This window comes from Salmo salar, chromosome 10, assembly GCF_965601325.2.
Source record: "Salmo salar chromosome 10, fSalSal1, whole genome shotgun sequence".
Lineage (NCBI taxonomy): Eukaryota > Metazoa > Chordata > Actinopteri > Salmoniformes > Salmonidae > Salmo > Salmo salar.
The window spans coordinates 51111135-51135960 of NC_138300.1; the positions used below are offsets into that span (position 1 = coordinate 51111135).

At 42.2% G+C, this 24826-nt stretch overlaps 1 protein-coding gene across 1 annotated transcript; it reads left to right on the plus strand.

The window, feature by feature from the left end:
- The first annotated feature begins 406 nt into the window (after positions 1 to 406).
- On the plus strand, positions 407 to 19529 carry LOC106595673 (complement factor H). Its single transcript, XM_045687886.2, has 17 exons — positions 407 to 667; positions 2989 to 3168; positions 3449 to 3554; positions 6107 to 6183; positions 10570 to 10752; positions 12182 to 12367; positions 12539 to 12733; positions 13036 to 13212; positions 13319 to 13498; positions 14125 to 14316; positions 14432 to 14608; positions 14835 to 15020; positions 15458 to 15631; positions 16099 to 16272; positions 16406 to 16597; positions 16876 to 16915; positions 18502 to 19529. Exons 1-16 carry the CDS (start codon positions 598 to 600, stop codon positions 16893 to 16895), a joined length of 2469 nt encoding a protein of 822 aa, XP_045543842.2. The 5' UTR covers positions 407 to 597; the 3' UTR covers positions 16896 to 16915; positions 18502 to 19529.
- Positions 19530 to 24826: the final 5297 nt, after the last annotated feature.

Consider the following 24826-nt stretch of genomic DNA (forward strand, 5'->3'; position numbering starts at 1 on the left):
AATAAAAGTATGTTTTTGATTAAGTTCACCATTTCAGATATTTCATCAACACAATACCCTTATTGAGTGCAATGGTTTCAGGTTCACCAGTAGAATAGAAAGGCTGTGTATAATCAATGCACACTGGGTTTCATCTTGTAAATAGTACACAGTGGGTTTGGCAATGGAAATATCTAGATGCCAGGAAATGTGCAATGATAAAAATTCCCAACAAAACATTGTAGTGATTCCAGTCCTAACTCCCTCCCTCAGGCTTAGTTGTTTGTCTTTCACAACATACCCTCGGTGCCTCAACCAGATATAATGTGGTCACTTGCCCTTCTCCCCCATCCCCCCCTCCTTGTCTTTCTACATTTACAGTTATCCTCTACTGGCTCCTGCAGCCTGTGGCTCACTGCGTTACAATACAGGACACGTGTTGCCTTCTCATTTTAGTGTGCTGTGTGTTGCTGTTGAGTTGCGTGTACGGACTGTGACTTGAGAGGGCTCTGGCAAATCATTAACCGACAGGAGTTAATTTAACTACTGCAACACTGTCTGTGACCCACAACATCCAAACACTCTCGCTGGTGACAGACAATAGGTGATGAAGTCAAAATGCGATTGATAACTCTCAGCTTTGTCTTTGCACTATGGTTGTGTACACTCAGCTTTGTGAAAGGTCAAGGTAAGATATCTCTGCCTGAGTGAAATATTACAGATAGAAGAAGCTATGTGTGGTTTGTGTAATGTTCCATGTATGCATCCATGAGACAGCTTTTCAGGTTCACAGTTGTGATCATGTTGAAATCAGCTTGCTGCCGCTTCTTACTAACATTTGGAAAAAATTGTGTTTGACCAGATACCATTATATTTTTCTGTAAATTATCTTTCTGTAAATAATTTAACAACCATCTTTGGGCACGCTTATAGTGAAGGCACTCCACATGTACTGCCCTGACACAAATTACTAATGATTGGTTGAAATAAATTGATAATAAGATGATTGTTGGATCTGTTTTGTTAGACTTCAGTGAAGCCTTTGATATTATTGACCATAATCTGTTAATGAAAACTCTCGTGTTATGGCTTTACATCATCTGCCACATTATGGATTGAGACCTATCTACAGTATCTAATAGGACACAGAGGGTTTTCTCTAATGGAAGCTTCTCTAAAAGATGTCAAGTGTGGTACTCCGCAAAGCTTCCTAAGACATAGCCCTTTACTGTTTTCGACTGCAAGGCACTACAGAGGGTAGTGCGTACGGCCCAGTACATCACCGAGGCCAAGCTTCCTGCCATTCCAGACCTCTATACCAGGGGGTGTCAGAGGAAGGCCCAGAGCGGTGCGCCAAGTCTAGGTCCAAGAGGCTTCTAAACAGCTTCTACCCCCAAGCCATAAGACTCCAGAACAGCTAATCAAATGGCTACCTGGACTATTTGCATTGCCCCCCCCCCCCCCCCCCCCCCCTCTATGCTGCTGCTACTCTCTATTATTATCTATGCATAGTCACTTTAATAACTCTACCTACATGTACATATTACCTCAATTACCTCGACACCCGTGCCCCCGCACATTGAGTCTGTACCGGTACCCCCTGTATATAGCCCCGCTGTTGTTATTTACTGCTGCTCTTTAATTATTTCTTATTCTTATCTCATCCTTTTTTGTTGTTGGTATTTTCTTAAATCTGAATTGTTGGTTAAGGGCTTGTAAGTAAGCATTTCACCTGTTGTATTTGGCACACGTGACAAATACAATTTTATTTGATTTTCTATTTTTACTAATGATCTACCACTAGCCTTAAACAAAGCCTGTGTGTCTATGTACGCAGATGATTGAGCATTATACACTTCAGCACCCACAGCTTCACTGCAAGCCTAAACAAAGAGCTGTAGTCAGTTTTAGAATGGGTGGCTAGTAATAAACTAGTCCTGAACACCAAAAACCTAAACAACTAAATCATTGTATTTGGTACAAATCATTCCCTAAGTACTAGATCTTAGCTGAATCTTCTAATTAATGATGTGACTGTTGAGCAAGTAGAGGAAACTAAACTTCTTGGTGTTATCTTAGATTGTATACTGTCATCGTCAAGACATTTTATTAAATAGTTGTTAAAATGGGGAGAGGTCTGTCTGTGGTAAAAAAATATGCTCTGCATTTTTTAACACCACACTCGACCAAACAACTTCTGGAGGCTAGAGTTTTATCACATCTTGACTATTATCTGGTTATAAGGTCAGGTGCTCCAAAGAAGGACAGAGGAAAGTTGCAGCTGGTCCAGAACAGAGCAGCGCACCCTGCCCTTCACAGTACACAGAGGGCTAATTTCAACAATACGCATACCAGTCTCTCTTGGCTCAAAGTAGAGGAGAACATTCTGTATAATCAACTAACATACAGTTCTGACAGATATACTTACCCCACCAGACAAGTCACCACGGGTCTCTTCACAGTTCCCAAATCCAAAATAAATGTAAGTCAACGCATATATAGAGCCATGGTAACATGGAGCTCTTCCATCTCAAATTACTCAAGCAAACAGCAAAATTAGCTTAAAAAAACAAATGAAACGTCACCTCACGTCACCGCGCCTCTCCCCTATCTGACATAAATAACTTGTATGTATATGTAGTACTGATATAATGCATGCAAGTGTCTCTCTGTGTCCTCATGCTTTGTCACTACAGGACTTGTTTATATTATTCTTATTTTAAATGTATGTAGTTCAGACCTTGAGCTGTTCTTGTCAATTCATGTTCTGTATTATGTCAGGTTTAGTTTTGTGTGGACCCAGAAAGAGTAGCTGCTGCATTAGCAACAGCTGATGGAGATCCTAATAAATAAATAAAGTAAATAAATAATATTAAAATATTTGATAGATATGATGGGTTTTAAGCATCACCCTTGACATTGCATATTTTGAGATGTTTTAATAAGCCTGAGTCTATTGTGCATTCTATTGATGTGTTATTTATGCCTGTACCTCTGTGTACCTCACAGATTGTCTCCGAAATAATGTTTTACGGATTGCGGAAACTAAAAACGTGGACATTTCCAAGCTAGATGACACTGAAATTGACAAAACAGTGAGGTTACCCTGCGCTATTGGCTACGTAGGTTTCGTTAGACTCAAATGCACCAATAACGGATGGATTAAAGATGGTGGTCGAAAATGTGAACGTAAGTCTTATGCCCATCCCTTCGCTTGTTTAAACTGAGCTTTAGAATGACTTATGATGTGCATTGCATTTGACAAATTACCTTTTAAAGTTCATTCTGATTACAAAATTATCATTTACCGTATGTGAAATTCCATATTGCAGATCATGAATTGTGAATTATACTATACACACAAAATAAAAGAATAGAGGAGCATGTAGATGTTGGACCAATGTGGTTTTGTTGAATGTCCTTTGGGCTAAAATCAGCCTTTGGGCAAAATATCTGTTATTGTTTGCAGCTAAGTCATGTGGACATCCAGGAGACACACCAAATGGAGACTTCCATCTTTCGATTTTGGACGATTTTGTCTTTGGAGCTCAAGTTCTGTATGAATGCAGAAAAGGGTAGGGAATTTTCTGTTGCTGACTGTTACATGCTAAATCTTTTCCCTTTGAAGGTAATCTGCTGCTCATGCTACTACTGCCGCTACTACTACTACTGCTACTACTACATCTACTACTACTACTTCTACTGCTACTACTACTACTACTACTACTGCCGCTACTACTACTACTGCTACTACTACTACACCTACTACTACTACTACTACTGCCGCTACTACTACTGCTGGTACTACTACTGCTAAATCAACTACAACTACTGCTACTACTACTACTAAATATACTACTTCTACTACTACTACTACTGCTACTACTACTACTACATCTACTACTACTATTACTACTGCCGCTACTACTACTGCTGCTACTACTACTGCTAAATCTACTACTGCTACTACAACTACTGCTACTACTACTACTGCTACTACTGCTACTACTACTACTAAATATACTACTTCTACTACTACTACTGGTAAATCTACTACTGCTACTACAACTACTGCTACTACCACTGCTGCTGCTACTGCTACTTCTACCACTACTACTGCTGCTACTACTACTGCCGCTACTACTGTTACTACTACTACTACTACATCTACTACTGCTACTACTACCGCTGCTACTACTACTACTACTACTACTCCTACTGCTACTGCTGCTACTGCTGCTACTACTACTGCTACTACTACTACTGCTACTACTACTGCTACTAATAGATCTACTACTGCAACTACTGCTGCTGCTACTACTACTGCTACTACTACTACTAAATATACTACTTCTACTACTGCTGCTACTACTACTGCTACTATTACTGCTGCTACTACTACTACTACTACTAAATCTACTACTGCTACTACAACTACTGCTGCTACTACTGCTGCTGCTACTGCGAACACTACTACTACTGCTGCTACTACTGCTGTTACTACTACTACTACTAAATCTACTACTACAACAACTACTGCTACTACTACCGCTGCTGCTACTACTACCACTGCTGCTACTGCTACTACTAAATATACTACTACTTCTACTACTACTACTGCTACTACTGCTACTACAACTACTACTACCGCTACTGCCTGCTTCTAAATCTGCTACTACTGCTACTACTACTGCTACTACTACTGCTACTACTACAGCTACTACTACAGCTACTGCTACTACTGCTGCTACTACTACTACTACTACTACAACTACTGCTACTACTACAACTACTGCTACTACTACTGCTGCTACTACTGCTACTATTAATGCTGCTACTGCTACTACTACTATTACTACTGCTGCTACTAATATTGCTACTATTAATACTGCTACTACTGCTGCTACTACTATTACTACTGCTGCTACTATTACTACTACTGCTACTACTATTGCTACTGCTGCTACTACTATTACTACTGCTGCTGCTGCTACTACTACTGATGCTACTATTACTACTGCTGCTGCTACTACTATTACTTCTGCTGCTACTACTATTACTGCTGCTGCTACTACTATTACTGCTGCTGCTACTACTATTACTACTGCTGCTACTATTACTACTGCTGCTGCTAGTACTATTACTACTGCTGCTACTACTATTACTACTGCTGCTACTATTACTACTGCTGCTGCTACTACTATTACTACTGCTGCTGCTACTATTACTGCTACTATTACTACTGCTGCTGCTAGTACTATTACTACTGCTGCTACTATTACTACTGCTGCTGCTACTACTGCTGCTGCTGCTACTACTATTACTACTGCTGCTGCTACTATTACTATTGCTGCTACTATTACTACTGCTGCTGCTAGTACTATTACTACTGCTGCTACTATTACTACTGCTGCTGCTACTACTATTACTACTACTGCTGCTATTACTACGACTGCTGCTGCTACTATTACTACTGCTGCTGCTAGTACTATTACTGCTGCTGCTACTACTATTACTACTGCTGCTGCTACTACTATTACTACTGCTGCTACTACTATTACTATTGCTGCTACTATTACTACTGCTGCTGCTAGTACTATTACTACTGCTGCTATTATTACTATTACTACTGCTGCTACTATTACTACTGCTGCTGCTACTACTATTACTACTGCTGCTACTACTATTACTACTGCTGCTACTACTATTACTGCTGCTGCTACTACTATTACTACTGCTGCTACTACTACTACTACTACTACTACTACTACTATTACTACTGCTGCTGTTACTACTAATGCTGCTGCTGCTACTATTACTACTGCTGCTGCTACTACTATTGCTGCTTCTACTATTACTACTGCTGCTACTATTACTACTGCTGCTGCTACTACTATTACTACTGCTGCTACTACTATTACTACTGCTGCTACTAATATTGCTACTATTAATGCTGCTACTACTGCTGCTACTACTATTACTACTGCTGCTACTAATATTGCTACTATTAATGCTGCTACTACTGCTGCTACTACTGTTTACTACTGCTGCTACTACTGCTGCTGCTACTATTACTACTGCTGCTACTAATATCAAATGCCTGTTCTCCAACTTGTCTCCATCTCAGTTACCAAATGGTGACCAGGTCCAGACATCGGACCTGCGTGGAACAAGGCTGGGACAGCGCACTCCCTATATGTGAAGGTAAGAAGTGATATATTCTGTCAAAAACATAGACTCACCCTACATTGTATAACAGACTATACTTTTTATCTTGTATTAAGATAATGTAATCAAAATGACTTGTTTTCAGTTGATTAAGCTTACCCAGATGTCTTCCCAACACAAAGTATCTTTTAATATCTTATATATATCTTATAATATTGCTTAATTTAACCAACAAAACAAAGCCAGAATATCTTGTTACAAGACAAATTATTGTTAAGCATTTTCTGGGTAAGAAAAAAATGTGCAGTGTACTGAAATCTACAAAATCATTGATTCCACTGCCAGTGGCTGGATCCTATATGCTAGTTACAGTGGCTTGCAAAAGTATTCACCCCCCTTGGCATTTAATATATTTTTTTGCCTTACATCCTGGAATTAAAATGGATTTTGGGGGGGTTTGTATCATTTGATTTACACAACATGCCTACCACTTTGAAGATGCATGTCACGTCCTGAGTTGTTATTTTCTATGGTAGAGTAGGTCAGGGAGTGACAGGGGGTGTTTGTCTGTTTTTGTATTTCTATGTTCAGTTTCTAGTTTTGTATTTCTGTGTTGGTGTTGTTTGGGTTGATCTCCAATTGGAGGCAGCTGATCCTCGTTAACTCTAATTGGAGGTCATATTTAAGTTGATGTTTGTCCCACCTGTTTTTGTGGGTGATTATATTTTGAGTAGTGTGTTTTCTCTCTGTGTCACGGTTTGTTGTTTTTCTAGTATTTGGTGTATTGCAACGTTTCACTATAAATAAAAAGATGTGGAACTACAACCAGGCTGCGCATTGGTCCTATCACCCACCAAAAAAGGACCAAGCAGCGTGGTGGGGATCAGCTGGAGGAATGGACTTGGGAGGACATTTTGGATGGAAAAGGACCTTGGAGGCAGGCTGGGGAGTATCGACGCCCGAAGGAGGAAATTGAAGAAGCAAAGAGGGAGCGACGATACTACGAGGAGCTATATCCACCAATAGGCAAGGCGGAGAGGCAACCCCAAAATATTTTTTTGGGGGGGCACATGGGGAGTTTGGCGATGTCAGGGGGGAGACCTGATCTAACTTCCCGTGCGTATCGGTGAGAGCTGTGGAGCAGACAGGAGCCAGTCAGGGAGTCAAGCACGGAGCTCAACGCTAGATTCCGAAGAGAGGTACTGGTAGAAAGAGCACTACGGAGCGGGCGTGCTGAGGAGCAAGTGGATGAACGAGCAATGGGTTATGGTGTGATGCGCAATATATCACCCATACGCATTCACAGCCCGGTGTGCTCGGTGCCAGCTCCTCACCGGTGTAGGGCGAGGATGGTCATTCAGCCAGAAAGGAGTAGGCCTGCTCAACATGCCCGGTCTCCAGTTCGCCTCCATAGCCCGGTACGTCCTGTTCCTACTCCCTGCACTCGTCCTCAGGTGCGTGTTACCAGTCTGGTGCCACCTAAGCCAGTTCCACGCATCAGACCTCCAGTGCATATGCCCAGTTCAGTGTTCTGTTCCTGCTCCCTGCATTCGTCCTGATGTGCGTGTTACCAGTCAGGCGCCGTGTTACCAGTCAGGCGCCACCTAAGCCAGTTCCACGCATCCGACCTCCAGTGCGCATGCCCAGTCCGGGGTGTCCTGTTCCTGCTCCCCGCACTCGCCCTGCGGTGCGTGTTACTAGTCTGGCGCCTCCTATTCCAGCCCCACACATCAAGCCTCCAGTGCGCATCCCCAGTCCGGAGCCTCCAGCGACGCTCCTCAGCCCGGAGCCTCCAGCGACGCTCCTCAGCCCGGAGCCTCCAGCGGCGCTCCTCAGCCCGGAGCCTCCAGCGGCGGTCCGCAGCCCGGAGCCTTCAGCGGCGGCCTGCAACCCAGAGCCTCCAGCAATGATCTACAGTCCGGTTCTTTCGATGACGATCCACAGTCAGGTGGTAAAGAAGCAGAGGGATCAGTGGGTGGAGTGGAGGTTATGCCCCAAACCCGAGCCGCCTCCGTGGGTTTTTTTTTTTTTTTTTAGTTTTTTTAGTGGGGGGGGGGGGGGGGGTACTGTCACGTCCTGACCATAGTAAGTTGTTATTTTCTATGGTAGAGTAGGTCAGGGTGTGTTAGGGGGTGTTTGTCTGTTTTTGTATTTCTATGTTCAGTTTCTAGTTTTGTATTTCTATGTTGGTGTTTGGGTTGATCTCCAATTGGAGGCAGCTGATCCTCGTTACCTCTAATTGGAGGTCATATTTAAGTTGATGTTTGTCCCACCTGTTTTTGTGGGTGATTATATTTTGAGTAGTGTGTTTTCTCTCTGCGTCATGGTTTGTTGTTTTTGTGTTTCAAGTATTAGTGTATTGCATTTCAGTTTCACGTTAAATAAAATATGTGGAACTACGAACGCACTGCATTTTGGTCCGATCCTTCAGACAGCCGTGACAATGCAAAATATGTTTTATTGTGAAACAAACAAGAAAAAGACAAAAAACTGAGAAATTACATCTTAATTGTTATCACATGGCTGATATAAATATTATGCATGCCAGTCTCTCTTGGCTAAGAGTTGAGACTGACTGCATCACTTCTTCTTTTTATAAAAAACAATGTGTTGAAAATCCCAAATTGTTTGCATAGTAAACTACACACTTATGCCACCAGGGCTCTTGTCATAGTCCCCAAATCCAGAACAAATTCAAGAAAACGTACAGTATTATAGAGCCCTTATTGCATAGAACTTCCTTCCATCTCATATTGCTCAAATAAAGAGCAAACCTGGTTTCAAAAAACAGATAAAGCAACACCTCGTAGCCCAACACCTCTCCCCTACTTGACCTAGATAGTTTGAGTGAATGCAGTGATGTGTAGGCTGTGTGCCTTTTAAAAATGTATGTAGTTCTGTCCTTGAGCTGTTCTTGTCCAATGATGTAATGTATTATGTTTTGTGTGGACCCCAGGAAGAGCAGCGACTGCTTTTGCAACAGCTAATGGGGATCCTAATAACGTACCAAATACCATCCATCATTCCTTCAATTCTGACCAGTTTCCCAGTCCCTGCCGATGGAAAAACATCCCCGACAGCATGATGCTGCCACCACCCTGCTTCACTGTGGGGATAGTGTTCTCGGGGTGATGAGAGGTGTTGGGTTTGCACCAGACATAGCATTTTCCTTGATGGTCAAAAAGCTACATTTGTGTCTCATCTGATCAGAGTACCTTCTTCCATATGTTTGGGGAGTTGCCCACATGCCTTTTGGCAAACACCAAACGCGTTTGCTTATTTTTTTCTTTAAGCAATGGCTATTTTCTGGCCACTCTTCCGTATAGCCAAGCTCTGTGGAGTTTACAGCTTAAAATGGTCCTATGGACATATACTCCAATCTCCGCTGTGGAGCTTTGCAGCTCCTTAAGGGTTATCTTTGGTCTCTTTGCCTTTGATTAATGCCCTCCTTGCCTGGTCTGTGAGTTTTGATGGGCAGCCTTCTCTTGGCAAGTTTATTGAGGTGCCATATTCTTAAAAAAAAAAAAAAAGATTTAATGGTGCTCCGTGGGATGTTCAAAGTTTCTGATATTTTTTTTATAACCCAACCCTGATCTGTACTTCTCCACAACTTTGTCCCTGACCTGTTTGGAGAGCTCCATGGTCTTCATGGTGCCGCTAGCTTGGTGGTGCTTAGTTGTGTTGCAGACTCTGGGCCTTTCAGAACTGTCACAACTTCCGCCGAAGTCGGTCCCTCTCCTTGTTTGGGGGGCGTTCGGCGGTCGACGTCACTGGCCTTCTAGCCATCACCGATCCACTTTTCATTTTCCATTTGTTTTGTCTTTGTCTTACACACCTGGTTTCAATTCCCCAATTACTTGTTCATTATTTAACCCTCTGTTCCCCCATGTTTGTTTGTGAGTAATTGTTTTGTATGTAGTACGGTCAGTTATTGTGGGCTCATTTTGTTGTATTGTATTTAGTCTTTTTTTGAGTAAATTACGCTTATTACTCTATTCTGCTGTCCTGAGCCTGACTCTCTACACCAGCTACACACAGGCCGATTTCAAGAACAGGTGTTCTTGAAATCGGAGATCATGTGAGATCATGTGACAGATCATGTGACACAGATTGCACACAGGTGGACTTTATTTAACTAACTGTGTGACTTCTGAAGGTAATTGGTTGCACCAGATCTTATTTAGGGGCTTCATATGCACGCACCACTTCTCCGTTTTTTATTTTTTAGAATTTTTTGAAACATGTAATTATTTTCATTTCACCTCACCAATTTTAACTATTTTGTGTATGTCCATTACATGAAATCCAATAAAAAATCAATTTAAATTACGGGTTGTAATGCAACAAAATAGGAGAAACGCCAAGGGGGATGAATACTTTTGCAAGGCACTATGTATTTTCCATGTGGTGTGTTTTTCACAGCATTGAAATGCCCAGTGATTCAAGCCAATGACAACGTTGTGGTCATCGGAAACAGTGAGGATGCAACCTATGGAAATGTGATCCAGTTTGAGTGCCAATCAAATCGCATGGTACTCAAAGGATCGTCTGAGATGGACTGCAACGACAAAGGAGAATGGAGCAGCACAGTCCCAACATGTGAAGGTAAACTGTAGCTACTGTATGTAAAGATACACTATATATACAACAGTAAGTGGACACCCCTTCAAATTAGTGGATTATTTCAGCCACACCAGATGCTGACGTGTATAAAATAGATCACACCGCCATGCAATCTCCATAGTTACACATTGCCAGTAGAATGGCTTTACTGAAGAGCTCAGTGACTTTCAACATGGCACCGTCATAGATTGCCTCCAACAGGTCAGTTGGTCAAATTTCTGCCCCGCTAAAGCTCAACTGTAAGTGCTTTTATTGTGAAGTGGTCCTCAGTTGCAACACTCACTACCGAGTTCCAAACTGCCTCTGTAAGCAACGTCAGCACAAGAACTGTTCATCGGCAGCTTCATGAAATGGGTTTCCATGTCCAAGCAGCCGCACACAAGCCTAAGATCACCATGCACAATGCCAAGCGTCGGCTGGAGTGGTGTAAAACTCATCACCATTGGACTCTGGAGCAGTGGAAACGGTTCTCTGGAGTGATTAATCCCGCTTCACCATCTGGCAGTCCGAAAGACAAATCTGGGTTTGGTGGATGCCAGGAGAACACTATCTGCCCCAATGCATAGTGCAAACGGTAAAGTTTGGTGTAGGAGGAATAATGGTCTGGAGCTGTTTTTCATGGTTTGGGCCCCTTAGTTCCAGTGAAGAGAAATCTTAACGCTACTGCATACAATGACATTCTAGACAATTCTGTACTTCCAACTTGGTGGCAACATTTTGGGGAAGGCCCTTTCCTGTTTCAGCATGACAATGCCCCCCTTGGACAAAGTGAGGTACATATAGAAATGGTTTGTTGAGATCGGCGTGGAAGAACTTGACTGGCCTGCACAGAGCCCTGACCTCAACACAATCAAACACCTTTGGGATGAATTGGAATGCCGACTGCGAGCCAGGCCTAATCGCCCAACAAAGTGCTCGACCTCTCTAATGCTCTTGTGGCTGAATGGAATCAAGTCCCCGCAGCAATGTTCCAACATCTAGTGGAAAGCCTTCCCAGAAGAGTGGAGGCTATTATAGCAGCAAAGGGGGGACCATCTCCATATTAATGCCCATGATTTTGGAATGAGATGTTGGACGAGCAGGTGTCCACATACTGTAGTGTACACCACCAGGCACTATGACATCGTCATACACAACAGAGCAACGTCCCACTAGCATACAATACAAAATCACAACGATCCCATATTGGAGAAGAGTTAATAATGACCATATAGAATGATCAGTGATTATATGTAGTGTTTTTAAAAATCCAGATTTGAATGACGGTCATCAACTCAAAAGAGTAATATTAAAATGAATCCCTCACAATGATTGTATCATATTCCATTCAACAACTCGTACTGTCACACATTGTTGTTTCTGATCATGATGACCAATCATCTGTTTAATGCTGTGTTTATTCAATTCACAGTGATTAAATGTTACGCACCAGACATAGCTAATGGTGCAGTGATCGGGCCCCCTAAGGACAATTACAATGAAGATGACATACTGAGATACAACTGTAATACGAAGTATGTTAAGTCTCAAGGAAGAGCCCCTCAGTGCACTAAAATGGGCAACAAAGCCACATGGAGTCCAACACCAGAGTGTGAAGGTAAGAATCTGATCATCTCAGGAATCAAGTGAATGCAACTTGACATTTTAAGTCTGCTTGGTAACTCATGTTTTAAATGAACTTTAAGTTCATTTTTTTAAATCATTTGTTAACATATTATAGTAAGCTACTAACAGAACGTTTGTCTATGTTATTGTCTCCAAAATGCAGAAGTGAAATGTAAATTATCATTACCACCAACAAGAGGAACCAGTTATACACCTGCTGGCAGAAATCTGTTCTCACCTGATGAAAGGGTGACGGTGACCTGTACCTCAGGATTCTGGATCTTTTTCTCACATCAGACTGAAAATACAATACAATGCAAAGAGGATGGAAAGTGGTCATCTTCTACAGATTGTGAACGTATGTTCATACTGGAGAGTACATTGTAGTATGATATATTCAGTGTATTACATATTATTTTATTTTTTTATTTAACTAGGCAAGTCAGTTAAGAACAACTTCTTATTTTCAATGATGGCCTAGGAACAGTGGGTTACCTGCCTTGTTCTGGGCAGAACGACAGATTTTTACCTTGTCAGCTTGGGGATTTGACCTTGCAACCTTCCAGTTACAAGTCCAACGCTCTAACCACTAGGCTATGTGCCACCCCATTACTGTACTGGTATGATTCATGCTAACACTAAACATCTCTATCATTGTAGTGATAACCTGTGGTGATCCACGTGACCCTCTTGTGAGTTCTCCCTACCGCTGGCAGCGGGGTCAATTGAGAGGAACTCAGCGTTACAACTGTAGAACCGGATTTAAAATCACAAATGCCCAGGGTGTTGCCACATGCACAAGTAATGGCTCCTGGACTCCAGACCCACTCTGTGAAGGTGCAGTTTATTAAAGGAAGCCATCTTTGAATATCACTGTGGTTTGATTACCTTGTGCTCCGATGTTAGTTTGGACTGCATCAGAATTACATTGTTTGTCTTTCAGAGATAACATGTGACAAGCCAGATATCCTAAATGCTGTGATTAAAGACCCTAAAACAAGATACAAAATCAATGATCCGCTCACTTATGAGTGTAAGATGAATTATGAACTATTGGACAGTAATGCCAGACCTACTGCTACCTGTACAACAAATGGCTGGACCCAGACACATGGCTGTAAAGGTAGGCTGACATTTCAATTTCAATCATCTAAAACTCTGAGGATGTGAGTGAAGACACTGATCCAGAGGGTTTAAGGCTACTGGAAAGATCAAGCATCAGATTTTAGCCTATTGTTTTATTCCCTATTTGATGATTTGGTGTGGAATTGGTAATGGCATGAACGTTCACTCACTTTGCTCTGATTTGGTTTTCCAGATATTGCTCTGTTCAGTGCTTTTACCAAACTGACAGCTTGGCCAAAATGTCATGATATGGTAATGCTTTATAGAACAGGTCCTCTAAGTGCACTGTTAACTGAACGATGTGTCACAATGCATTCTGTAATGTTTCATGCCATTGTTTCCCCCACAAATAAAGGGGGTATGCATCATATTGACGGTATAAGGAGGTACAGACAGGTGAATCAATGTGTGTTACTGTACTGGTATGATTCATGCTAACACTAAACATCTCTATCATTGTAGTGATAACATGTGGTGAACCACGTGACCCTCTTGTGAGTTCTCCCTACCGCTGGCAGCGGGGTCAATTGGGAGGAACTCAGCGTTACAGCTGTAGAACCGGATTTAAAACCATGAATGTGTCACATTGTGTTCTATAATGTTTCATGTCCTTGTTTCCCCCAGAAATAGAGGGAGCATGTATCAACCCACCTGTGATGAATGGATTCATAGTTCAGTCAAATGAGAGGAATGTTGATCCCAGGAAAAGGAAGATATACTATTCCTGCAATGTAGGGTTCAAACCCTCTACCGGGGGTTGGTGGGGTGAAGCCACATGTACTGAGGGAACATGGTCTGGAATATTAGAGTGTATTGGTAAGAAAACAGATCCTCTAGATATTACCTCTTTACAAAGTAGATCAAGAACAGTAAAATGCATTTCCTTCGCTAGATTGGTCTGAAACTCAATCTCAATATTCTTTCTCTCTAGATCAATCACAATGTGGCAGAATCCCTGTCATTCCCAACACAAAAAAGGTACCTCACAGTGAAGTCTATAACAATAAACAAACTGTTACAATTGATTGCAAAGATGGATACACATCTGAAAAGATGACTATAAAATGTAAGGATGGAGAATGGCAAACACCGTTACCAGCTTGTAAACGTGAGTAGTTGTTAATAGTTTAGTGCATTTGAAAAAATCACTTGATTTTAATTGTATGCAGTGGCCAGTCATCCTTCAATGTATGTTTACTATATGTTTGAATAGTTTGGAGAAAAGGCCCCAGAAGCCCATATGATATTATGTAATTACATAGGTAGTAGTTCTGTGTATGTACTGTGTGTATGTTTTCTACACAATCTTTCATCAATATTTTCTTCTCTTGAAGCGCAAGGCGTTATATGTGATCCTCCACCTAAAGTTGAAAATGCAATTGTTAAAATCCCCTATCAAAATAAATATATAGAGGGATTTGAAGTGAATTATGAATGTCGCAAGTCCTTTGAAATAGAGGGACTTAAAAAACTTACTTGTGAAAATGGGAATTGGACAACTCCACCACCAACATGCAAACGTAAGTATTGATAACTGTTTGAAACTGATGCAGTAATTCAGTTTAGAGTTACTCTACTATGAACAGCACCTATTCAAACAGGAAAAAAATTATATTGAAATGTTCATTGAGATAAAGTTCCTTATCATATAACACCCTTTTTCTCCCCTCACACAATCAGGAATCCTTGTTTAGGCTTTGCTTGGTATTACAGAAATATCAATCTCTGATTTATAGTTTGCTGTTTTTTGCTACAATGCAATATAGTGCAGTATTCCTAGATATGATCATGGATGAGTTTCAGTGCATATTTACAGTATATATCACAAATTACCCCAGTTAAATTCTCTGAATATGCTGTACATTGGCTATTGACTATGGTTCTAACCATACATCTGTTCACTGCCACTTTTGTGTCTCTGGTACTTAATTGTAATTTGGTAGTTCTTCACCTACAGAGTTCTGTGGTAAGCCTGAGGGCACAGGGAAAAACATTCTGATTCTTGACCAAGTGCAAGAGAGATACGAAAATTGGAACCAAATAGATTATACATGCATTAGCCCATACAAAGGCCCTGGAGGAAAAGCAACTTGCAAGAATGGAGAATGGCACATGACAGTTGAATGTAAAGGTAAGTCTTAAGTCTACGGTACTGTATTATCATGGTACTATATTATCCTAGTACTGTATTATGTTAATGAATCATGGTATAGTATTATCATGGTATTGTACAATCATGGTACTGTACTATATTATCATGGTGCTGTATTATCATGGTAGTGTATTATCATTGTACAGTAGTGTATTATAATATCATGGTATTGTACTGTATTATCATTGTACGGTACTGTATTATCATGGTACTATATTATGTTACTGAATCATGGTACTGTATTATCATGGTATTGTATTATCATGCTACTGTATCATGGTACTGTGTTAACATGGCACTATCATGATTATGCTACTGTATTATCATGGTATTGTATTATCCTGGTACTGTATTTTCATGGTATTGTATTATCCTGGTACTGTATCATTGTAATGTATTTTCATGGTATTATATTATGATTTCTATCTATTCCCTATTTAATCTAGCAAGCTGTCCTGATCCCCCTATCATTGAAAATGGAGATTTCACCAAGGAAAAGAGAGATTATGAAGATGTTATTACAGAGGTGTACTACCAATGCAGCAGACAGTATACACTGAGTTTCACAGGCAGCATCAGATGTCAGAATGGAATATGGCCGAGCCCTCCAAAGTGTTTACGTAAGTACATTATTTTCAACTGGTCTGAAAATGGTGTCATATCTACATGTCAAGTGTATGTGAGTATATAAATGTATGAATATGTACTGTACACTAAGGGAATAAAATAATTACTGGGTTTCATTTCCATCAGGACCTTGTGAGATTTCCACTTTTGATGCAGAGTACCATCTAAAGAATTTACTCAATAAAGATAATATTGTGCACGGTAAAAGAAAGACTCTTCAGTGCAAAGAGGGATATTACCATAAATACAGATATACAAGGAATATTGAGGTGAAGTGTGATGATGGAGAGATGCAGTATGAAGAACACAAACCTATATGTAAGTTCATGTCATGTAAAGGAACACCCATCAGTGTAAGATAGTCATTCTCTCAACATTAGCAGGTTAACATCATCTAATATATGGAATACATAAGTCCAGAATGGCCTGTGAGCTATTTACTGTAAATTAATACAATAGAAATGGATAGTATTTTCTCATTTTGATTGAAACCTTTTTTTATGAAAATCAATCCACCTGTTTGATAATATTCAATGAGGCCACAATGTGTAACCTTCTGACTGTATAAACAAAATAATTTGTTCTTTGCTTTTTAGGTAGCCATCTTTATTCATAGGTAGATGATGAACATAATGGGTGAGTTAAATTAACAAGGAGAATGGCATGTCTTATAATCACACAAACCTGTAGACAGAGTGAAGGCAGAGCAAGTTCCAGAAGTCAATTATTATAAACAGCATTGTAAACAGTACTATAAACAGCACTATAAACAGCACTATAAACAGTACTATAAACAGCACTATAAACAGCACTATAAACAGCGTGATAAACAGTTCTATAAACAGTACGATGAACAGTGTGATAAACAGTATTATAAACAGTATTATAAACAACACTATAAACAGTGTGATAAACAGTACGATGAACAGTGTGATAAACAGTATAATACACAGTATTATAAACAGTACTGTAAACAGTATTATAAACAGTATTATAAACAGTACTATAAACAGCACTATAAACAGTATTATAAACAGTACTGTAAACAGTATTATAAACAGTATTATAAACAGTACTATAAACAGCACTATAAACAGCACTATAAACAGCACTATAAACAGTACTATAAACAGTGTGATGAACAGTATTATAAACAACACTATAAACAACACTATAAACAGTTCTATAAACAGTACAATGAACAGTGTGATTAACAGTATTATAAACAGTATTATAAACAGTATTATAAACAGTAGTGCAAACAGTATTATAAACAGCAATATAAACAGTATTACAAACAGTGTTATGAACAGTGTGACGAATAGTGTGATAAACGGTATTATAAACAGTAATATAAACAGTAATATAAACAGTCTGATAAATAGTATTATAAACAGTATGATAAACAGTACTATGAACAGTGTGATGAATAGTGTTATAAACGGTATTATAAACAGTGTGATAAACAGTTGTATAAACAGTACTATAAAAGGTACTATTAACAGTATTATAAACAACACTATAAACAGTACTATAAACAGTGTGATAAACAGTTCTATAAACAGTACGATGAACAGTGTGAAACAGTATTATAAACAGTATTACAAACAGTACTGTAAACAGTAATATAAACAGCAATATAAACAGCAATATAAACAGTATTATAAACAGTATGATAAACAGTGTGATAAACAGTTCTATAAACAGTACTATGAACAGTGTGATGAATAGTGTTATAAACGGTATTATAAACAGTGTGATAAACAGTTGTATGAACAGTACTATAAAAGGTATTATAAACAGTAATATAAACAGTAATATAAACAGTTATGAACAGTATAATTAACAGTTACGAAAGGTATAATAAACAGTAGTATAAACAGTGTTATTAACAGTACTATAATCAGTATTATAATCAATATTATGAACAGTATGTGATGGCTTATCAGTGAAGCGTAACAGAAACATGTTGGAGTATAACATCACATCAAGCAGGAGTCATTTCTCTAATCATTAACACACAGTGAAAGGTCACATGGTTAAACACTGTCTACTCTCTTCTATAGTAGTAGTGATCAGAAGTATTACTCCACAGACTCTGATCTATAGTGGTAGTGATCAGCAGTATTACTCCACAGACTCTGATCTGTAGTAGTAGTGATCAGCAGTATTACTCCACAGACTGATCTATAGTATCCTGCCATGTGATTTAATTCCTACAGATATTCTACAGAGTGATGTCATGATGTTCCCTCCATCAAATGCAAGAATCCTTACAAAGCCGCCTTTATATGCAAGGAGAAGATCTATTTGATTTTGTGGTTTCTTTGTCGCTTGTTTAATTTAGGTTTAGAAACAATGTGAGCCATCCAGTAATGGAATACGTGTAGTGTCTTTTTCAACATTTGACATTGTATCATCATTGTAACAAAATAACAGTATCTTCCAAATCATATCAGTCTCAGCTTCACTATAATAACAGTACAGCTATCTAAAGCTAGACTAAAATGGTACATTTGTTATATTAGTACAAAGAGATGTGATTGTGTGAACATCCTATCAAGTTTATAAATTGCCTGGCTGGGCTGATGAGACAGTGGATTGCGCAGTCAGATAGAACAGGAATTAGGCATTTTAACATCATAGATTTAGCCAGGTGGTAGCTTGTGGAATAGACACTGACTGGAATGCGGTTTTAACCAATCTTTATTCAGTATTAGACCAACACGCTGTATAATGTGTAAATATCCTGCTGTTTCTCCCAGCTGTGTGATTCATTATCTGAAGGTTTAATATGAATGAACAACTGATGTTATGATTGTGATTGACCTCATCAAGGGAGACAATAAAGTTGTGAAAAAGAGATGACACGTTGTCTCCATGAGTCTTTACAAGGCTATAGTACAACAGAATAAGATGATTTACAGATGTTATCCGAACAAATACACATTAAAGCTGACTGAAGCTATTTCTCAGATCAGTATCACTGTTGTCATTGATCGTTCTTGTAAATCAGTTTTGTCTCTTATCATCCACCTATAGCTACTTTCTCAGGTGAACAGTAGATCTTCTCTAGTGTCTCAGGACAGCATAAGTAATGCCTCAGTTGGTCATGTTTTTTAATGTATTTGCTTTACTTCTTGCCTCTGCTGATCTCAGCTTCCTGGATGTGATGGCAACTGTCTTGTTGGACAAACGTATCCATGCATAATTGATTGTACAACATTAAATAAAGTGTCTCTGGTTCTCATTTACTAAGTTACTCTTTAGTTCATCTGGGAATTGTATCATCAAGTATTTTTTACGATATTGAAGCAGCCAGACAATATCTATTAAAATGTCTCTGAGGTGTTCCTTGCCATGTATTCCTGAACAATAAGGCAGGAATATTGACCTTCAATTATTATATGCAAGATAACGTTTAATGTAATGTTATGAATGTTTTGTTTAGTTCATAGGCTAGTATTGGACAATCCCTGGCATGCTCCCAAGGTGTAGCAATTTGTTTTGGCCCTCCCCTGTTGCCCCTGGAAAACATGACTTAATGGGAAACAGTGATATTGGCTTACTGCAACAAACAAAGCCATAACCATAGACAATTAACCTGATTTATGTAAGGCTTATGTAAGTACAGTATTTGTTGTTCAACATCTTTTGTGATTCAATAATGATGGTACAAATGTTTCAATGGAGCCTATCAGCATTAAACTATTTGATAACTGTAGCCCTCAATGTCTTTCTATCGCTAAACCTACAGTGCACATCAAAATATCGTAGATACAGTATGCCTCGATATTGTAGATAAAACAATATTTGCAAAAATAATGGAAGACCAAGTATAGTATAGTATAATATAGTATATTATAATATAGTATAGTAGACCAAGTATCGTGGATATATTTCAACATATTTCAAATTAAAATCATAAAAATAAAAATGAGATCTTTTGCACAATTAAAAATACACTGAACTGACACATTTCCTACATTGAGGATTTTAAGAACAACGGTACGATATTTTCTGTGTCATATCAAATCAAATGTTATTTGTTACATGCACCAAATACTACAGGTGTAGACCTTACCATGAAATGCTTACTTACAAGCCCTTAACCAACAATACAGTTTGAAGAAAAATAAGAGTTAAGAAAAAATTTACTAAATAAAATAAATTAAAATAAAAAAGAGCACCAATGAAATAACAATAACCAGGCTATATACAGGGGGTACCGGTACCGAGTCAATGTGGAGGCTATATACAGGGGGTACCGGTACCAAGTCAATGTGGAGGCTATATACAGGGGGTACCGGTACCGAGTCAATGTGCGCGGGTACATGTTAGTCAAGGTAATTGAGGCAATATGTACGTGTAGGTAGGGGTAAAGTGACTCTAAATAGGTAATAAATATGTAATTTGACAACAGCTGATCAGAGGGGCTCCTGAGCGGTGCAGTGGTCTAAGGCACTGCATCTCAGTGCTTGAAGCGGCACTACAGAGACCCTGGTTCGATTCAAGGCTGTATCACAACCGGCTGTGATAGAGAGTCACGTAGGGCGGCGCACAATTGGCCCAGCGTCGTCAGGGTTTGGCCAGTGTAGGCCATCATTGTAAATAAGAATTTGTTATTAACGGACTTGCCTAGTTAAATAAAAAATTCAATCAGATATGGGGATGTGCTACTGAAATCAACAGGTAGCGGGAAACAAAGCAATCTCAGAATGCAAAAAAAGAATGTTCTATCGTATGTGATTTTATTTTAAATCAAGTAAGGTTTAAATGCCAGGATGTTATACTCGTTTCAGGTCTTCATTCAGTAGAATTAGATGAACACTTTTCCGCAATGCATTGGAAAATGTGGGATTCGAGTGATAGGCCCCAGTTCTCTTCAAGTAGCCAAACAACAATACTAAACTACTTAATTGGGATGATGCAAATGTAGGCTAGGGAGTTTTTGTCCTCCTTAAAATGATCACAAGTATTGCATCGTAGGCTACATCTTTGAAAACATTTCTGTTTTCTTATTAAAAAGTGTTTGTTGTTCTATTGGCCTTGTTCAGAGATTTTAAACTAAATACTAAACCATCTTTTGTTTGTGTCGACACCGGGGACTCAGGATGTGGCTGCATTATTGATGTCATGTTAATCAGGAATTTTTATTTTAACATGTGGATTGTGTCACGGTTGTTGTCGGTGAATGAGGACCAAAACGCAGCAGGTACGTGAATGCTCATCTTGATTTTTAATTCTTTCAAAACGAACATACAAAATAACAAAAACACGAACGATCAACAAAAACAGTCTGGTAAGGCACAAGGCGAAACACAGAACAATCACCCACAAATCACACATACAAACACACCCTAATATATGGAACTCTCAATCAAAGGCAGATAGACAACACCTGCCTTCAACTGAGAGTCCCAACCCCAATCAACCAAACATAGAAACACACAACCTAGACTAACCATAGAATACTAAACATAAACCAAAACCCGGAATTACTAAATCAAACACCCTTTACACAAAACACACCACCCCGAACCACAGAAAACAAATACCCCCTGCCACGCCCTGACCAAACTACAAAACAATTAACCTTATATACTGGCCAGGACGTGACAGTACCCCCCCCTTAAAGGTGCTACCCCAGAAGCACCTTAACAAAAAATAACCCCAAGCAACACCAACAAAAAGTCCCCTTTTCTAAAGGGAGGGAAGGGAGGGTGGCTGCCGTCAACGACGGCACTGTGCTACACCCCCCCTCCCCAACCCACCTATTTCTGGAGGTGGCTCTGGCTCCGGCCGTTCCAGGCTGTCGGGCCACTCTGGCATCGCCGGGGGGCAGTCGGGGCAGTCTGGCAATTCGGGAGAGTCTGGGCAGTCTGGCAATTCGGGACAGTCTGGGCAGTCTGGCAATTCGGGACAGTCTGGCAATTCGGGACAGTCTGGGCAGTCTGGCAATTCGGGACAGTCTGGGCAGTCTGGCAATTCGGGACAGTCTGGGCAGTCTGGCAATTCGGGACAGTCTGGGCAGTCTGGCAATTCGGGACAGTCTGGGCAGTCTGGCCACTCCGGCAGTTCAGGGCAGTCTGGCCACTCCGGCAGTTCAGGGCAGTCTGGCCACTCCGGCAGTTCAGGGCAGTCTGGCCACTCCGGCAGTTCAGGGCAGTCTGGCCACTCCGGCAGTTCAGGGCAGTCTGGCCACTCCGGCAGTTCAGGGCAGTCTGGCCACTCCGGCAGTTCAGGGCAGTCTGGCCACTCCGGCAGTTCAGGGCAGTCTGGCCACTCCGGCAGTTCAGGGCAGTCTGGCCACTCCGGCAGTTCAGGGCAGTCTGGCCACTCCGGCAGTTCAGGGCAGTCTGGCCACTCCGGCAGTTCAGGGCAGTCTGGCCACTCCGGCAGTTCAGGGCAGTCTGGCCACTCCGGCAGTTCAGGGCAGTCTGGCCACTCCGGCAGTTCAGGGCAGTCTGGCCACTCCGGCAGTTCAGGGCAGTCTGGCCACTCCGGCAGTTCAGGGCAGTCTGGCCACTCCGGCAGTTCAGGGCAGTCTGGCCACTCCGGCAGTTCAGGGCAGTCTGGCCACTCCGGCAGTTCAGGGCAGTCTGGCCACTCCGGCAGTTCAGGGCAGTCTGGCCACTCCGGCAGTTCAGGGCAGTCTGGCCACTCCGGCAGTTCAGGGCAGTCTGGCCACTCCGGCAGTTCAGGGCAGTCTGGCCACTCCGGCAGTTCAGGGCAGTCTGGCCACTCCGGCAGTTCAGGGCAGTCTGGCCACTCCGGCAGTTCAGGGCAGTCTGGCCACTCCGGCAGTTCAGCGCAGTCTGGCCACTCCGGCAGTTCAGCGCAGTCTGGCCACTCCGGCAGTTCAGCGCAGTCTGGCCACTCCGGCAGTTCAGCGCAGTCTGGCCACTCCGGCAGTTCAGCGCAGTCTGGCCACTCCGGCAGTTCAGCGCAGTCTGGCCACTCCGGCAGTTCAGCGCAGTCTGGCCACTCCGGCAGTTCAGCGCAGTCTGGCCACTCCGGCAGTTCAGCGCAGTCTGGCCACTCCGGCAGTTCAGCGCAGTCTGGCCACTCCGGCAGTTCAGCGCAGTCTGGCCACTCCGGCAGTTCAGCGCAGTCTGACCTCTCTGGCGACTGTTGACTGGCGGGCAGCTCTGACGACTGTTGACTGGCGGGCAGCTCTGACGATGACTGTTGACTGGCGGGCAGCTCTGACGATGACTGTTGACTGGCGGGCAGCTCTGACGATGACTGTTGACTGGCGGGCAGCTCTGACGATGACTGTTGACTGGCGGGCAGCTCTGACGATGACTGTTGACTGGCGGGCAGCTCTGACGATGACTGTTGACTGGCGGGCAGCTCTGACGATGACTGTTGACTGGCGGGCAGCTCTGACGATGACTGTTGACTGGCGGGCAGCTCTGACGATGACTGTTGACTGGCGGGCAGCTCTGACGATGACTGTTGACTGGCGGGCAGCTCTGACGATGACTGTTGACTGGCGGGCAGCTCTGACGATGACTGTTGACTGGCGGGCAGCTCTGACGATGACTGTTGACTGGCGGGCAGCTCTGACGATGACTGTTGACTGGCGGGCAGCTCTGACGATGACTGTTGACTGGCGGGCAGCTCTGACGATGACTGTTGACTGGCGGGCAGCTCTGACGATGACTGTTGACTGGCGGGCAGCTCTGACGATGACTGTTGACTGGCGGGCAGCTCTGACGATGACTGTTGACTGGCGGGCAGCTCTGACGATGACTGTTGACTGGCGGGCAGCTCTGACGATGACTGTTGACTGGCGGGCAGCTCTGACGATGACTGTTGACTGGCGGGCAGCTCTGATGATGACTGTTGACTGGCGGGCAGCTCTGATGATGACTGTTGACTGGCGGGCAGCTCTGATGATGACTGTTGACTGGCGGGCAGCTCTGATGAAGACTGTTGACTGGCGAGGCTGGGTTGACGCACTTGTAGCCTGGTGCGTGGTGCTGGTACTGGGCTTACCAGATTATGTACACGCACCTCCAGGCTAGTGCGGGGAGCGGGAACAGGACGAGTCGGACTGGGTTGACGCACTTCCGGGTCCGCACGAGAGACAGGAGCTGGAAACCCAGGGCTATGGAGGCGCACAGCCGGTCTAGATCTTACCTCCTGCACAACCCGCCTTGGCTGGATGGAACTAGTAGCCCTGTACGAGCGGGGTGCTCGTACAGGGCAGACTGGGCTGTGCAGGGGCCTGATGGTAGCCGTGCGTAGAGCGGGAGTTGGGTAGCCTGGTCCTCGGAGGCGTACCGGCGACCAGATGCGCTGCGCAGGCATCCTCCTACCAGGCTGGATGCCCGCTCTAGCACGGCACCTGCGAGGGGCTGGAATAACGCGCACCGGACTGTGCGTGCGTATGGGTGAGATAGTGCGCTCCTCAGCGAAACATAGCGCTCTCCACCCCATACGCTCCTCCATATAACCACGAGTAGCTGGCTTCCGGCTCTTCTTACGCCTAGCCAAACTACCCGTGTGCCCCCCCCCAAAGTTTTCTTGGGGGTGCCT